The sequence below is a fragment of the Schistocerca gregaria genome, chromosome 4 (assembly GCF_023897955.1).
Source record: "Schistocerca gregaria isolate iqSchGreg1 chromosome 4, iqSchGreg1.2, whole genome shotgun sequence".
In the NCBI taxonomy this organism is placed as follows: Eukaryota; Metazoa; Arthropoda; class Insecta; order Orthoptera; family Acrididae; genus Schistocerca; species Schistocerca gregaria.
In genome coordinates, this window is record NC_064923.1 from 449,294,721 (window position 1) to 449,312,537 (window position 17,817).

Sequence of the window (17,817 nt, forward strand, 5' to 3'; positions counted from 1 at the left end):
CCTGCACCGAATTCCTTTAGAATCTAGAACTATACTGCAATGTTATTGCTTAAAAAACTTGACATGACCATAAAATAGACACAAACTGAAGAGAATCACAAAAAAAAAGATGTCTCGACGAAATAAATTGAATGGAGCATTATATTTGTGGAAAATGTAATATGATATGACTAACGGAACAGCTGTTATACCGAAGTGCAAGGCGCATGCCCCCCCCCCCCCCCCCCCCCACACACACACACGAAAATGCAAACGCAACTCCCACACACGACTACAGTCTCAAGCAACGGAAACCATAGTGCAGTGGGTGTCAGTTGCCAGAGACTGCAGTCAGGTGTGTGTGTGTGTCTTTTGTAAGAAATTTGTCATTGTGCATGACATGATACAACACGACACTCACTCTTAATTACTATTAGCAGTGTTGTATTTCTTCTCCTTCTTCACTGTTTCAGCTTGTATCACGTGCTTAAGAAGTGGCGTTTGCTTTCCAAATATTGCTAAGCTAGCAATTGTGTGTAATTTGAATGGAAAAAAAAATCCATTTTTTTTTTTTTTCCCCCCCATTCTAGAACACAGTTCGAAAGTTGAAAGGAGAGTTGTCAGAACTGCAAACGCAGCAGAAACAGTTACTCAGACATGCAGAAAAGGCAATTGCAGATGTGAAAGGTAATAAAGATACATTCAGAAATGTGCAACAAACAGTTCAAGATTTGGATAAGAAGATACAAACAGAACAAGCAAAGGCAGATTTCATTGGTGATGTTGACACTGGGGTAAGAAATTTTCTATAATTAACTTGACAGAAATAGTGACTTCACAAATGAGAAATTACAATATTAAATGTATTCTAATAAGATGACAGCAAACTTGAATTAAATATTTACACAGCATGTAAAGAAAAATTTTGAAAAGTTGCCTACTAGATACTTTTGTATTTTAGTGTGTGTATGTATAATTTATGAATTATTTCAGGTTATTGCAGAATTTGAAGCAAGAGGAAAAAAGATTATAGAAGGTAAATCAAAAGTCAGTACTATGCGTGATAATCTTCAAAGACTTCAAGCTGGCCTCGAGCGGTGTAGAAACGACTGGCTGACACCACTGCAAGAATTAGTTGCAAAAATCAATAATAATTTTGGAAGGTGCTTTGAAGAAATGGGATGTGCTGGTGAAGTGCTTTTGAGTATGGGAGAAGACCAGGTTAGCATATTGAATGTAATGTTGTTTCCTGGATGTATGAAATATTTCAGTAGTTGCAATTTTTTGTGTTATTGTTTCAGAATGATTACGATCAGTATGGTCTTCATATAAGAGTAAAATACAGAGATGGAGAGCAGCTACGTGAGTTAAGCCAAAACTTGCAAAGTGGAGGTGAACGATCAGTTGCAACAGCAATTTACATGATAGCGCTGCAAGAATTGACATTCGTGCCATTTCGCTGTGTAGATGAAATAAACCAAGTGAGTTAGTCTGAATTATTTTCACTGTATTTTTCACAGTTATATCTGGACTTCGTTGCAGTTACCTGGTTTAATATTGCTGATGAGCTAAAGATCTGAAATACATTATACTTGATTTTATCTGATTTCAGGGCATGGATCCACGAAATGAACGTGCAGTGTTCAACTTTCTGGTTAAGGCTGCAACTCGCCCAGATACATCACAGTATTTTTTATTGACACCTAAGGTAGGTATTTCTATATTCATGAATTTGTGTATTGAATTTTTTGTTAATAGAATGTTTTTATCTGATACTCTGAACCATCACGTAATCTATCTTTAGAACTCAGTCAACCTATTCTTTCATGGAATATGGTGATTGCCCATCAGAAATCAGTAACCAGTGGGCACCACTGTGAAAGTTCAGTTTTAGACCTGCCACAGAGTTCCTCACAACTCCAGTTGCAGGACAAAAGCAAGGTGAATGACGAAGAAGAGAAAGAAGAGGCATTGCAATGTTTTTGTACTCACTTAAGCTAATGAGAAGTTCCACTGAAGTATGGAAGTTCTTGGGGAATTTCTAACATACAGTACAGGTCAGCAATATTTGCTGTTTGACACAATGGAGACTGCGCAGTATTGTTGCAGACATTTCCTAGGCAGTCACATTGCATTATGATAGCATGACAGTCATAGTTAGCATTGAGGGGGGGAGAGGAGTTTTTAATTTTCAACTACGAAAAGAGCACAGCTACCCTTCCTCCATGTGGTCTAATGTTCTGATGACTTAGTGTGGGTGTGGGTTATATTGATTTATTTCCCCAAACCACATTTACGATGAGACTTACTTGGAATTTTGCAGCCCCTCTTCTTTGCAGGATAGTCAGCTGCTGGAAAATCTCTTTACTTCTTCTTCATCGAATAGAGCTAGGTTCAGGAACTTTTAAAGCCTTTTTCTACTTATAAAGTGAGTAGACATACAAACTTTCCTTTTCGTCAGTTAATGATGTATTTGACTTTCATGCACAACATAATTCAAACGTTCAACATACATATGCAACTTTCTGTAAGTACCTCATACCATCGAACATTAGAAGCAAAATGAGTTACAGTTAAAAGAAAGTTGGCTTGACTACCATGACTTTCATAAAATGAATCCAAAAATACGTTTTGCCTCTATTTTAGCTGAGTCAAGTGTCTACAAGAGTACTTATTTAACTGTTCTTGTTCCACATAACAGTAGTCAATGACACAGTAAGCACAGAACAGCATAAAAACTCCATGGTTCTTGCTTACACACGCACTGAAACCTATATGGATTGCCCGACAGGTCTACTTTCTTCCCACAATCGATTTTAAACCTGCGTGCGCACACACACATGCACGCGCACATACGCACTCGCACAAGTGATGCGCAGTAGGTAGGTTTTAGCATCCCACACTCGTGCCTAGAATACCACATGTTCGAGGCAGTAGAAGGCTGAGTGGTTCTAGAATTTGCACAGAAATTCTCGAATCGCTACATATCCCCATCCAGATCGAACACGTGATAATTTATACATAATGATTATGCAAGTAATATAACTCATAACATTTCATATCTTAACAGTATACAATTTTTTCATATGTTAATATACATCTCTCTCCTTTCGAAAACAGTTCTGTCCTCTCTGGAACAATCTTTTGCTTATTGTCTTTCTATTCTATTCTTTTCTTATTTTACTTTGTTAATAAGACATGAGCATTTACTTGTGGTTTTAGTCAGCTTTACCAATATTTAGGAATTGTGAGGACTCTTTTCTTTTCTTTATTTCCTTTTGCAATCGAAAACATGAGGTGTTAGACACATGAGTAATCTATTTTCTATTCTTATCTTTTTGTTTTACCTTTTTCCTAGTATGTACTATTATCATTAGTTGTAACATGGAGAAACTCTGGGCAAAATGAAAGTGTTCTTTTGAGACTCATTTAATTCCACAAAACATAATAATGCTAGTCGTTTATAGAATTTACACTTTCCAGAATAATTCCTATAAAATTTGTGACTTTTGTCACGATACAGTCCCCTTCTCCTATGATCAGTACCTATTCCTTGCTTGTGGGTTGACCTTATGAGAGCACTTCCTCTTTCCATTCTCATAGCTACACCCCTTACAAACATCTCTATTTTCTAAGCCACGGATTGTCCTGTCTAGGTACGCCTGCTCTTTATACTGAGTGATTGCCACGTACGTCCCTCTTATCCTGTCTGAGTAGGCCTCACGGTTCATTACCTTAATATAAACTTCTGTGTATACCATAATTAAGTATCTTCTGGTAAAGATATAAATCTATTTTAAACTTTGCATTCATTATTTAATATATCATTCACTCCCTATAATTCTCCCCTACTTATCAACTTCTACACTTTCAATAGATATTATGTCTATATATACTACTTACAACCCATTATCCTTCATTCATCAGAGTTTTTATTGCACTGACATTGTTTAGTGGTCAACCTGACGTATTCTTCTCCTACTTTTGTTTTATTTCTTTGCTCATGGCTCTCTCTTATTTATCCATTACTCATTACTACTTTATGGTTGTTTGTTATGTATGTGCACTTCTTCTTATGTACATTCGATGTAGAACCGTAATAACTCCCCATGTATATTCACATAATTCCCTGTGTACACACCTTTTCCCCTACAACTGCTGGCAGTCCTCACATCATGATAGGCTTTGTCTTACATAATTTAATGTTTGCATAGAAATGTATATTTGTGTATACGTGGATGTGTGTTCGTGTAGTCTGATTCTCCGGCCGTCTTATCTAAAGATAAGATGTAGGTTATTAGTAACCTCGGAAATAAGGAAGGACTTCAGCGATAGAAGTTTATGAATATGGAAAGAGGGCAAAGATAGACAGGTCCTCAAAATGAGAAGTAAGAAAGAAAAAATACAGGTATGGTTGCTAGGATCGAATAAGAGAACGAAGACATCCCCAAAGACAGGAAACCCTTCCCACCCCACTTCCCCAGGATCAATACCTCTCAGGTAAATCAGTGTAATGCCAGGTTTGGTGTTAAATCGTCTCCTACAGAACGGACTTATCCAACTTTTTCCATTTGAGGTCCCCCGAAGGAAATCCATGCAACCCTATGGAAACGGCAAATGAACAAGAATTGGGCACACTTGTTTGTGAGGGTTGTTTGAAAGATGTGATGTGTGTTAGTCATGATTTATGTGTTCTTGTAAATCAAGCTTTTAGCTACGATACCCACCCATTTCAAAATTTATACAAACCCTCCCATCTCTATCATATCTCACAAAATGTATAAAATACTCTATACAAAATAGAAAGGCCATACACTTTGGTATAACATTTGTTCTGTTAGTCATATCAAATTACATTTTCCACAAATATAATGCTTCATTCAGTTTATTTTGCCTAGAAATCTCTCTTTTTTATGATTCTCTTCAGTTTCTCTGTTTTATGGTCATGTCCAGTTTTTTAAGCAATAACATTGCAGTATAGTTCTAGATTCTAAAGGAATTCGGTGTAGGAAACTATTCGGAAGAAAAACCAAAAACAACTCGGGATCCGATGTTCATCACTCCACCCGTTAACTCAGAATGTTAATGTCCCTGTGAGTTATTAGTAGCTGAGCTTGTTTCTTCAAGCAACAACCATTCCTTTGTGGGTATTTTGTGCATAAAGTTAAGATACTTATATGGAAACGGCCTCCTAATGTATTTCCATGACCTGGGCGCTGGTCCTGGATCCAGGTCGAATAATGTTACTACTAATTACAGGTTGGTTACTGTAACGAGATACTACATTCCCATTTTGTGTTTTTTGGTTATTCGGTACAAATTCTTGAGAATTTACTGGATCTAAATTTGAATATGGATGCTTCTTTTCATAATTACCATTTGAACCTTTCTTGTTGCACAGGTGTACTTGTGCTAAGTTTGCCTCATGCCTTTAAAAATTATTTCCGCTATTCTTTTTATAGTTCGAACTTTCACTTTGGTGTAAAGTTTTGTTGCAGTTCTTATTTGTTGCATTAGGTGCATCAACAAAAGACAACAACTCTTCTAAATTTTTTGGTAATGCTTGGTTAAACCTTTTTAAGAAATGGGTCGGAAGTACATCTCCGTCCAGCTTAAATTTAGAGAATTGTTTAGATAACCCTGAATTAGCTCCCCATTGTAAGTCATTCACAGTTTCACTAGTTAATACCACATTAGTTAAAGTTACCCTTTTTTCTACTTTGTCTTGAATAAGCTTGAATTCTCTCCACAGGTCTTCTATACCCTTCCTGGCATCAAGGAGTTCAAAAGAAGGAATAGGTTATACATACCCATATGTTATTCTCTCGATAACTTTTTGATCTATAATTTCCCCAAATTGTTCCTCCAAACTAATTGCATTTATAATATCAGAGTTAGCTATTTTCTCTTGGAAATTCCTATCCACATTGTCTACCCATGTACTGACTCCTGTAATTTGTGATTGAATGATTAGCATTAACTCATTATGCTTATCTACACTCCCTTGAAAAGTGTACAGCACATCTTACATCTTTATACTTAATATTGTACACATTTTCAAAAGAGCCTAACTTTTCAGTGAGTTTGGATTCTACATTATCTCATTTGTACTCAATGTTAAATTCTAACCTTTTTGACAAATCCTGAAAGGTATCGTTCTGTTTCTAAGGTCAGTAAACATATAATTTATATGAGCAGTCACAGTTCGTCAACTGGTTTTTTAGATCTATTTCTAAATTTTCTACTTTGACACTTATAGCATCAAACTCAGTCTTCAAAGCACCCATGCCTTCACGCAGATTACTAAATTCGTCGCTTTGAGAGTTGACCTTGGCGCTTAACAAACTCAAATTTGTTGTTTGAATATTTAGTTTCACTCTGAGAATTTAATTGTGAATCCAATGAGTTTAACATAAAACTTTGAGCATTTACCAACCCTAGAGTCGCACTCTGAGCTCTGATTAATTTTATCAACTCAGCCCGTCAGGCACTTCTTCACTAACTTTCATGGCCATAGCCAGTTCTTCTCCCCCAACACCAATTCCCTGTTACACGTATCTTGAGGGGTGTAAGAACAAATAGACACATGTATGTGCTTCTGTAGAGTGGGAAGCGTGTAGAATAGGAAGTATCCCAGAGTGAGGATGCTTACCTCCCTAACTTTAAGGACACCTTGTGTCACATTGGATGACGTGAGAAATGCCAAGTTGGATGACTTGATGGTATCTGTCATGTTAAAAATCATGACGTCAAGTATCATGTTACATTACATTACATAGGTACTAATGCTAACAAGAAAAAAGCATGAATATATCAGAACGTTTTGATTTAAATGTCTTTGAAGCCGTCACATAAGTTGAAGGGATAGTACCCTTCTTTTACATCCCTGTCTGCCCAGAATGTATTCACCTTTTTTCTATTATGATAAAATATTTGTAAATTTGGGTAAATATGATAAATTTAAGTCTCCTGCCACATTTTTCTGTCTGATCTTCCCCGAGGTCTGCTTCTACCAGTTTCTCCATTCATTTGTAAAGAATTCGTGTTAGTATTTGCAACCATGACTTATTAAACTGATAGTTTGGTAATTTTCACACGTCAACACCTGCGTTCTTTGGGATTGGAATTACCATCTTGCTCACTAGATGGAAGAGCCTTGTTGTGGCTGGTTCTCCCAAGGCTATCAGTTGTCTAGTCTTGGGGCCTTGTTTTGACTTAGGTCTTTCAGTACTCTGTCAAATTCTTCATGCCATATCATAGCTCCCATTTCATCTTCATCTACATCTACATCTACATCCTCTTCCATTTCCAAAATATTGCCCTCAAGTATAAACCCTCTGTATACTCCTTTCACCTTTCTGTTCTTTACTTAGAATTGTTTTTCCATATGAGCTCTTTTGATATTCATACAAGTGGTTCTCTTTTCTTCAAAGGTCTCATTAATTTCACTGTAGGCAGTTATCTATCTTACTCCTACTTGCTTCTACATCCTTACATCTGACCTCAAGCCATCCCTGCTTAGCCATTTTGCACTTTCTGTCGATCACATTTTTGAGACGTTTATATTACTTTTTACCTGCTTCATTTACTGCATTTTTATATTTTCTCCCTTTGTTAATTAAAGTCAATCTCTCTTCTGTTACCCAAGGATTTCTACTAGCCCTTGTTGTTTTACCTACTTAATCCTCTGCTGCCTTCACTATTTCATCTCTCAAAGCTACACATTCTTCTTCTACTATATTTCTTCCCCCTGTTCTTGTCAGTCATTCCCTAATGCTCTCTCTGAAACTCTCTACAACCTCTGGTTCTTTGTTTATCCAGGTCCCATCTCGTTAAATTCCTACCTTTGTACAGTTTCTCCAGTTTTAATCTCTAGTCCATAACCAATAAATTGTGGTCAAAGTCCACATCTGCCCATGGAAATGTCTTTCAATTTAAAACCTGGTTCCTAAATCATTGTCTTATCATTATATAATATACCTGAAACCTTCCAGTATCTCCAGGCCTCTTTCACATATACAACCTTTTTCTATGAATCTTAAACCAAGTGTTAGCTACGATTAAGTTATGGTTTGTGCAAATTTCTACCCGTTGGCTTCCTTATTCATTCCTTACTCCCAGTACATATTCACCTACTACTTTTCCTTCTCTTCCTTTTCCTACTATCGAATTCCAGTCCCCCAAGGCTATTAAATTTTCGTCTCCCTTAACTATCTGAATAAATTCTTTTATCACATTTCTTCAATTTTTTCATCTGTGGGGCTAGTTGGCACATAAACTTACACTACTGTGGTAGGTGTGGGCTTTGTGTTTATCTTGGCTACAATAATGCGTTCACTATGCTGTTCGTAGTAGCTTATCTGCTTTTCTTCTTCATTACTAAACCTACTTGTGCATTACTGTTATTTGACTTTGTATTTGTAAAACCCTGTACTCACCTCACCAGAAGTCTTGTTCCTCCTGCCGCCAAACTTCACTAATTCTCACTATGTGTAACTTTAACCTTTCCATTTCCCTTTTCAAATTTTCTAACCTACCTGCCCAATTAAGGGGTCTGACATTCCACACTCTGATCCGTAGAACACCAGTTTTGTTTCTCCTGATAACAACATCCTCCTGAGTAGTCTGCACCCAGTGATCCGAATGGGCGACTACTTTAACTCTGGTATATTTTATCCAAGAGGATGCCATCATTATTTAACCATACAATAAAGCTGCATGCCCTTGGGAAAAATTATGGCTGTAGTTTCCCCTTGCTTTCAGCTGTTCACAGTACCAGCACAGCAAGGCTGTTTTGATTTATGTTATAAGGCCAGATCAGTCAATCGTCCAGACTGTTACCCCTGCAACTACTGAAAAGGCTGCTGCCCCCCATCAGGAACCACACATTTGTCTGGCCTCTCAACAGATAACCCTCCATTGTGGTTGCACCTATGGTATGGGTATTTGTATCGCTGAGGCACCCAAGTCTCCCCACTGAAGGCAAGATCCATGGTTCATGGACCTGTAGCAAAACTAAAGAGACTTTTGGGGAAAATATTTGCAGCTGTATGAACACCAAGAGCTCAGGTTGAAAACTAGCACCAAGTAAAGAGGGGAAAGGTGAAGGAAATACAAGGTGAATCAAAAAGTACTTTACAACTTTGGAATGATATAGAAATTGATTTGGATAACTACAGAATTGGTAGATAGTCATTTTGTAGTAAACAGTCTCAAGTTTCATATATAAGTGTCAAGTGCGTTTTCTTTTGATGTGACTGCCGTTTGTCTTATCATTACCCACACTGGTAATCGATTTCTTCCCACACTTGTTGAAGCAAATCAGGCATAACTTGTACAGTGGCAGCATAGATTTGATTTTTCAGGTTGGCTAAATTGTTTGATAGGGGAGGAACATACACATGGTCTTCAACAAAACCCTCGAGAAAGAAATCCAGTGGTGTCAAGTCTGAGAAGTGAGGGGGGCATAATCAACAACACACAGGCAACATGGTGATGTATCGTATTGCAGCAAATGACCTGTCTCTACTATGTTCTTATGCTAAACTAAATTCTAGGCCTGCTTGTAGGTTCTTTTGCATATTTGGTGAAAATTTATGCTGAACAGTTCTGGCAGAGCTTTTCATGAAACCAAAATGCTCCAGTAAAAGAAGACATTTTAACTGTGTTACCCTGGCACTCGTGGTGGCGGGATGGGGTACTGATGCACTACGTGATTAAAACTTGAGGTTATTTGCTACAAAATGATACATCTACTAATTCTGTTAGTTATCTCAATAAATTTCTGCATCATTCCAAAGTTGTCAAGTCCTTTTTGACTTGCCCTGCATATAAAGGGTCTACAGAAGGGAAACGAACTGGAAGGTCCTATTTTAGAAAGGGAAGACGAAGCAGATGAAAATGACATGGGAGATATGACGCAGTAACAAGAATCTGACAGAGCACTGAAAGATGTGAGAACAAGCCTCTTTGAGTAGATGACACTCCCTCAGAACTACTGCTATATTTGGAAGAGGTGACCATGACAGATCTATTCCACATGCTGCATAAGACATGAAATGGGAATACCGTCAGACTTCAAAAAATAACTATTCCAACTTCAAATAAATGAGATGCTGACAGATGTGAATATTACCAAACTATCAGTTCAATAATTCTTGGTGCAAAATACTAACATGAATCATATGCAGAAGAATGGAAAACGTAATTGATGCTGACATGAGGGAAGATCAGTTTGGGTTGCAGAGTGATACAGGTACACGTGAGGCAGTACTGGTCCTACGACTTAGAAAATAGGTTAAAGAAAGGCAAACCTAGGTTTACAGCATTTGGAAACTAGACATTTATTGACAATGTTGATTCGAAAACAATCTTCAAAATTCTGAAGTTAACAGGGTAACATACAGGGAGCAAAACGTTATGTACACCTTGTCCACAAACCATAGAGCATGAAAGGGAAGTAGTGATTGAGAAGGAAGTCATATGGTTGTAGCCTATCCCAAATGTTACTCAATCTGTACATTGAGCAAGCAGTAAAGAGAACAAAAGAAGAGTTTGGAGAATGAATTAAAATTTAGGGGGAGAAATGAAAAGCTTGATGTTTGCTGATGAAGTTATAATCTGTTATACAGCAAAGAATTTGGTAGAGTTGTAGAATAGAATGGACAGTGTGTTGAAATGAGGATGAAGATGGAAAAAAAAGGTAATTGAATGTAGCCGAATTAAATCAGGCGATGCTGAGAAAATTAGATTAGAAAATGAGACGCAGAAGTAGTAGATGAGGTTTGCCATTTGTGCAGTAAAATTACGGATGATGGCTGAAGTAGAGAGTGAGGAAGCCTTGAAGGTATTTGTGTGAAGTGTAAATCTTGTTCAGAAGTGTAACATATAGTTTAGACAAGAAAAGGGAGGTTGGCCAGTGTGGCATATATTCTACATTTTGTGGCTTTATCACTTAGTACCCTTCCTTTCTTATAAAGGTGCTATGCCCAAAACTTGGCACAGTAGCCATTTCATTTTGTGTGTGTGTGTGTGTGTGTGTGTGTGTGTGTGTAGAGGTGAAGGGGATTCATTAAATTTCTGCATGGTAGTAGCCCCTTAACCATGAAGACATCACACTAGTAATCTCATCAGATAGGAAAGATCATTATAATGCAGAGGGATACAATCCCACAACATTTCCTTTCATGTCTACGCTATGGGAAGGGGGACAAGCCAAACGCCTGCTCGCGAAATACTTCACCCAATACTTCGTCTGTGTGCTCAGACTGATGGCGATACTTTTGTGTCAAAAAGATCAAAGACAATGTTGAAAAGATCAAAGACAAGTTTGGAGAAGTTGAGTTTCTGGGGAAAATGCGAAATGGTTTGGTATTAATTAAAACTTCCTCTGCTGATCAGTCTACAGCTTTTCAGGCACTTGATCATTTAGGTAACATAACTGTGATCATTGCCCCATACAGAACTTTGAACATTGTCCAAGAAGTTGTCTTCCACAGAGATCTCATGCTCGAAGCAGATGAGGACCTGTGGATTAATCTCCAGCAGTGAAGTCTACATTTTATTTAATGTGTACACCTGCAACCATCGGACCAGATGCCTGACACCGAACAATGGCTGAAGGAGCCATAGCCTGTGGGTCTCAGGGCTGTCCGCTCTTTATCTGTCCCTACACTCAATGCAGGTAGCCCATTGAATGAACCTTGTCCACCAAAAGTTACAAAGGAAAAGAAGAATAAGAATAATCGGAATCAAGACAAGGCTTGTCAGGTGCCCCCTTAGGTGTCAGGTCCTTTTACACAATCGGATTCAGAACCGATGTTTGTGAATGTAGTTCCATCGCCACAGGTGACAGGCAGAGATCCTATGGCTTGACTGGCCCTCCTGGTCCCTTCAGTCCTAACCTGGCCATCAGTAACGTGATCGTTCAGTCAAACTGTAATGGGTACCACTATCACCTGCCAGAACTGCCAACACTTTATTTCCTGCTCTTCTGCGATGTGCTTAGCTATCCAAGAAACACACTTCATTGGTTATTATTCTCCATCGCTCCATGGTTATGGTGCTTTCTGTCAGATCTGTGCCGGTCCCATAAGGTCATTTGATTAGTACAGGTGTTGTTGGTGACTGGATTCCTCTTCGTACATCATTGGAAGCAATAGCGGTGTGGGTGCAAACGACCTTAGCAATTATTATTTGCATTGTTTACCTACCTCTAGGCAGCCACATACTTATGCTGGTTAGACCATATTAATCCAACTACTTTCCCTCCTGCTTTGGGACTTCAGCACACACCACCATCTGTTGGGCAGTGCCATTTAATCTGATAGGGGCCTCCTAATTGGCCAGCTTCTCATAGACAATGATCGACTCCTCAATGATGGGTCTCCTTCTCAGCTATTGACCTAATGATCTCTTCCCCTAATTTAGTGGCTTCACTACATTGGTCAGTATGTGACAACCTTTGTGACAGTGCTGGCTTGATCATATCTTTTCCCTGCCACTGCCAGACTGACTGACTATCACATGGAGACTTCACAGAGCCAACAGGCCATTGTATGTGTCTTCTGTTACATTTGCCACCTCCCTGTCAGATTGTATTGATGAGATTGTGCTAGGCATCTGACGCGATCGTTTCTGCTGCTGGAACTCCTTGTGGTTCCCATTTCTACAGGCCTCTCCCCCTTTGCCAAATGTCAGCTGGTGCTGTGGTGGACCAAAGACATTGCAAATGCTATTCAGGATTACCGATAGGCCTTGGAGTGATTCAAACGACAGCCATAGCAGACCAGCCTCATCAGTTTTAAGAGACTTTATGCTAAGGCTCGCTATCTAATCAACCAAATGCTGTGTCTCTCTTCCCTGGGGACATAGGCCTCTTCATCTCGGGCATAAGCGAAGCTCTGTGGTCTGGTTGACTGCCAACGTTCAAAGCATATTCTGGTTCTTGTTCTACAGGGTGGCCTTTGTATTGATTCACTTTTTCTGGTGGAACACCTTGCGACCCACTTTACGGCAACAATGGTCTCATATTCCAACTTCGTTTACTTCCTACTGCAAAAGCAGCAAGGTTAAGACATCCCTTTATGTTTCACTCCCCACCAAAATGAATCCTATAATGAACCATTCACTGACTGGGAACTACGTGAGACTGTTGCCCCAACCCAAACACGCGATCTAGTGTCGTATCCATCTCACAGTCAAAAAATCCAACACCTGAGTACTCTCCAAAGGCAATATCTCTTCAGGTTTTAGCTTCAAGTGCCTTCCCATTGCAATGTGGGCGACATGGCATAGTTGCTGCAGTTCTTAAGCCAGGTTAGAACCCAACGTCTCGCAATAGTTACCGGTTGATTAGGCTGACCAATGCTTGAAAGGATGTTTGCCTACAATTATGCCCCGTTCTTGAATCTTGGGGCCTATGGTCAACCTATCAGTGTGGTTTCCAGGAGGGATGGTCGACAATTGACCACTTGCTTAGGTTGGAAACAGCAGTCTGACAGGCTTTTTGTAAACAGCAACACTGTGTTGCATTCTTTTTGTACCTGCCTAAGGCATATGACACTACTTGGTGTCTTTGCGTTCTACTCACCCTCCATGACTGGGGCTTTTGAAGACCCCAACTGATTTGTGCTTTTCAGTTTTTATCACATAAGGTCTCCAAGGAAATCTAAATTCTTTGTCTGTTCTCTCTCTCCCTCACTCTCTCTCCCTCACTCTCTCTCCCTCACTCTCTCTTCCTCACTCTCTCTCCCTCACTCTCTCTCCCTCACTCTCTCTCCCTCACTCTCTCTCCCTCACTCTCTCTCCCTCACTCTCTCCCCCTCACTCTCTCTCCCTCACTCTCTCTCTCTCTCTCTCTCTCTCTCTCTCTCTCTCTCTCTCTCTCTCTCTCTCTCTCTCTCTCTCTCTCTCTCTCTCTCTCTCTCTCTCTCTCTCTCTCTCTCCCTCCCTCACTCTCTCTCTCTCTCCCTCACTCTCTCTCCCTCCCTCCCTCACTCTCTCTCCCTCTCTCCCTCACTCTCTCTCCCTCTCTCCCTCACTCTCTCTCCCTCACTCTCTCTCTCTCTCTCTCCCTCACTCACTCTCTCTCTCTCCCTCACTCTCTCTCTCTCCCTCACTCTCTCTCTCTCCCTCACTCTCCCTCTCTCCCTCACTCTCTCTCCCTCTCTCCCTCACTCTCACTCTCTCTCTCTCCCTCTCCCTCACTCTCTCTCCCTCACTCTCTCTCTCTCTCTCCCTCACTCACTCTCTCTCTCTCCCTCACTCTCTCTCCCTCACTCTCTCTCCCTCACTCTCTCTCCCTCACTCTCTCTCCCTCACTCTCTCTCCCTCACTCTCTCTCCCTCACTCTCTCTCTCTCCCTCACTCTCTCTCTCTCCCTCACTCTCTCTCTCTCCCTCACTCTCCCTCTCTCCCTCACTCTCTCTCCCTCTCTCCCTCACTCTCTCTCCCTCTCTCCCTCACTCTCTCTCCCTCTCTCCCTCACTCTCACTCCCTCACTCTCTCTCTCTCTCTCCCTCTCCCTCACTCTCTCTCCCTCACTCTCTCTCTCTCTCTCTCTCTCTCTCTCTCCCTCACTCACTCTCTCTCTCTCCCTCACTCTCTCTCCCTCTCTCTCCCTCCCTCACTCTCTCTCTCTCTCTCTCTCTCTCTCTCTCCCTCCCTCTCCCCCCTCTCTCTCTCCCTCCCCCCTCTCTCTCTCCCTCCCCCCTCTCTCTCTCCCTCCCCCCCCTCTCTCTCCCTCCACTCTCTCTCTCCCCCCCTCACTCTCTCTCTCCCCTCCTCTCTCCACCCCCCCTCTCTCCTCCCTCTCTCTCCCCCCCCTCTCTCTCTCCCCACAGTAGCATTTTAATGTTGTAATGTGATTGAGATATAAATGGCTTTTGTTTCTTTGTATTTAGTTGCTGCCAGACTTGGAGTACCATGACAATATAAAAATTATTATTGTCAATAATGGAAACATAGCAAATAACTACCAGCTGTGGAGATGTAAGGACTTCCGCAATCCTGACAAAAGAAGAAGAGTGTAACTGTTAAATGTATTTAAATAAGTTATATTTATTTTTATAATTTTTTATCATGTTTTATGTAATACTTCATATGAAAAACTTGCCACTGTGAATGTTTGCTGCCGTGGCATTTCAGTGTTATGTATTTAAAACTTATGAATAAAATTTGGCTTTAATTATAAAACTATGTAGTGTCTTGGTGTCTATGTTTTTCTCTCTAGCACTTTCACTCTTTGTTATAAAAGGCATTTATGATAAAACATTTGTGTTTAGCAGACCCTAGTATTTGTTCAGATGGTTAAGAAGCCTTTTAAATTGCAATTATATATATTTATGTGGAGGACAGATACGCAAGAGGCATTCAGTAAATATGAAGATGAGGTCTTCGCCTACTGAAGTTTCATTATGATGCCACCAAAGCAGAGGATGCTTAAACTATGACTCAAATTCTGAGTTATATCTCTCAAAATTATTTTATTCAAGACATCACAACAAAATTTGTATGTTTGACTGTAATGAACACAATGGAAAATACAGAAAAAACTGAGTACAAAATTGAATGGTTGCTTGACCCATTAGAGTATATATTGATTATGTGGAGGAACTGGCTCCTCTTCTTAAAACAGTTTATGCTATTGGTATAGGACCACCTGATAGGGTTGGATAAAAAGTGCAAGTTGTTCCAGTCTTTAAGAAAGTTCATAGGATAATAGGTACACAGAAATAGAGATCTATCTTGCGGTCGTGAATTTGCTGTAGAATTTTGTAGCAAACGAAGTGTTTTGTGGAGACTGAAAAATTATTCTGTAGGAATCAATGTGAATTCTGCACCAGTAATGTGAACCTCAGACTTGTCTGTCTGGTCACAAGATCCCAAAGGCTGATGACAACAGAGCCACAAGTTCATGTGTTGTTTCTTGACTTCCAAAAAGGCTTTCAATAGTGCTCCACTCTGTTGCCTAGTGAATTATTTGCTGGAACAGTCAAGTGATTAGATTTAAGACTTACTAGCTAGCAGAACTTAGCATGCCATTCTTGCTGCATACATCCACAGAAGTCGCCGATGTGACAGGACAGGTAGTGTTCATGATGTATTCAGATATTGCAGTTGCATACGGGGAGGTCATGTGATAAGGACACTTTTACAAAATGAAGGAAGACTATAGGTTCATTGGTGTTTGATCAAAGACATACAGCTGATACTCAGCATAAATAACTCTAATATGATGTGCATGAATAGATTAGGAGATGAGAGACTGCTGACTACATGATCAGCAATCAGTGACAAATGCCAATATCGCAGAATATCTGCCCAGTGTGATTTAAGGTGGAGCAACCATGTAAATTTAGCCATTGGAAGACAGATTCCAGACTATGATTTACAAGTAGAACCATAAGAGGTGTAATCCATCCATATAGATGAAATGTTTATAAAACCTTACTTTGACTCATTCTTGAACAATATTCATCAGTCCTCAATCTTTATCAACTAGGATTAACATAAGAAGCACCACATTCTTTGTCAAGTTTCCTAAGTTAACACAATAGTGTCAGATAGATACTCAACAAACTAACATGGTCTGTGTTACAAGAGGGGCTTGGTGCATTGTGGAGAGCCTTGCAGTCAATATTTTCAGTATTCCAATATTGGGTCCATGAAAATATTACTTACTAGGTTGGCCAGGCAAACTGCAGTCGGTCATTAGCCTCACAAATCAGCCTCCTCCACATTTTTCGAGCCATGTACTCTTCAGATAGTCCCGTTGTACTCATGTCTCCTCTGATCCTGTCAGTCCATCTCAGCTGTGATTTTCCCTTTGGTCCGTTACCTCTATTGTCTTCTTCCACCACCTGTCTAGTGATTTGACCTTGATGATACATTTTAACTACTGCTGCAGTGTCCAGCAATTTGTACAGCTCCTGCTGTTCATGTAGTTCTCCTATTTCTCCAGTCATCTCTATCTTTCACTGGTCCAGAAATCCATCCCAGAAAAGCATCTTCAATTGTCAGGAGCTTTCTTCCTATTTTTGGGTTAGAGTCCATGTCCCTGCTCTGTATAGGACCATGGATTTCACTACACACACTCCTCTAGATCTAGATAGAAGCCAGGACTTGAACAATTTTTTAAGTGGAAACCTTGACCTTTTCCCTGCTTTAGTTCTTGGCATTACTTCCTAGCCTGTGTCATTCCTTTCACTGAGCACTGCCTCTCTTTACCCTTTCAAAGATTTTACCATCCACATCCAAAACCATTTAGTTGCCAGTGATTGGAAGGTCGCACTCAGAGCTCTGGCATAAACACCAACACCAGCAGCAGCGGAACTTTCCTTGTTGTTTTGGATACACTGCAGTGTTTCCCCTAATTTACAGATAGTGTAGGTCTGTTTTCATTTGTTTCATGTCATCTGTGATTTAAATATTATGTTCGGTGAGTATCAGTGGTGTGGTCCATCACCTAGTGCTTTTCACAACTTCCTGATAGTCTAAGTTTAAGACTGTTGCTAGAAAATATCGTGATTTTTAGTTTTAATTCACTTCGTGTCTACTCCTACAACAACTTCTTATTGCTTAGAAGTTAGCTGCACAACTCGCTAAAACATAAGTTTTTACTAATTATTACTTTATTGCAGTTTAAGTGTGTTGTCAAACATTTTAGTTTACTGTAAAAGTAATTTCAGGACTGTGGGTTGGTGTTTCACTTGGGTGATTGTAGTAGGGAAGGAAATAGTATCAGATGAGGCTCTAACATGGAGTTATAGATTATATAGTCAAGACAAGAAAATTGTGGAACAGGAAGAAAGATTTGTGTTGTTGTGGCAGAATTAG

At 39.8% G+C, this 17,817-nt stretch overlaps 1 protein-coding gene across 2 annotated transcripts in view; it reads left to right on the forward strand.

The window, feature by feature from the left end:
* Positions 1-15,545, forward strand: part of LOC126365856 (structural maintenance of chromosomes protein 5) — a 164,427-nt gene extending 148,882 nt beyond the window's left edge. Inside the window, exons 16-20 of one of the 2 annotated variants that reach the window (XM_050008519.1) lie at positions 570-773; positions 973-1,200; positions 1,281-1,460; positions 1,592-1,687; positions 14,883-15,545. In XM_050008519.1, the coding sequence (XP_049864476.1) occupies positions 570-773; positions 973-1,200; positions 1,281-1,460; positions 1,592-1,687; positions 14,883-15,011 (837 nt within the window). In that variant the 3' untranslated portion in view covers positions 15,012-15,545. The remainder of the gene's footprint in view (positions 1-569; positions 774-972; positions 1,201-1,280; positions 1,461-1,591; positions 1,688-14,882) is intronic. The other variant, XM_050008521.1, reaches the window with a different exon arrangement.
* The last annotated feature ends 2,272 nt before the right edge of the window (positions 15,546-17,817 follow it).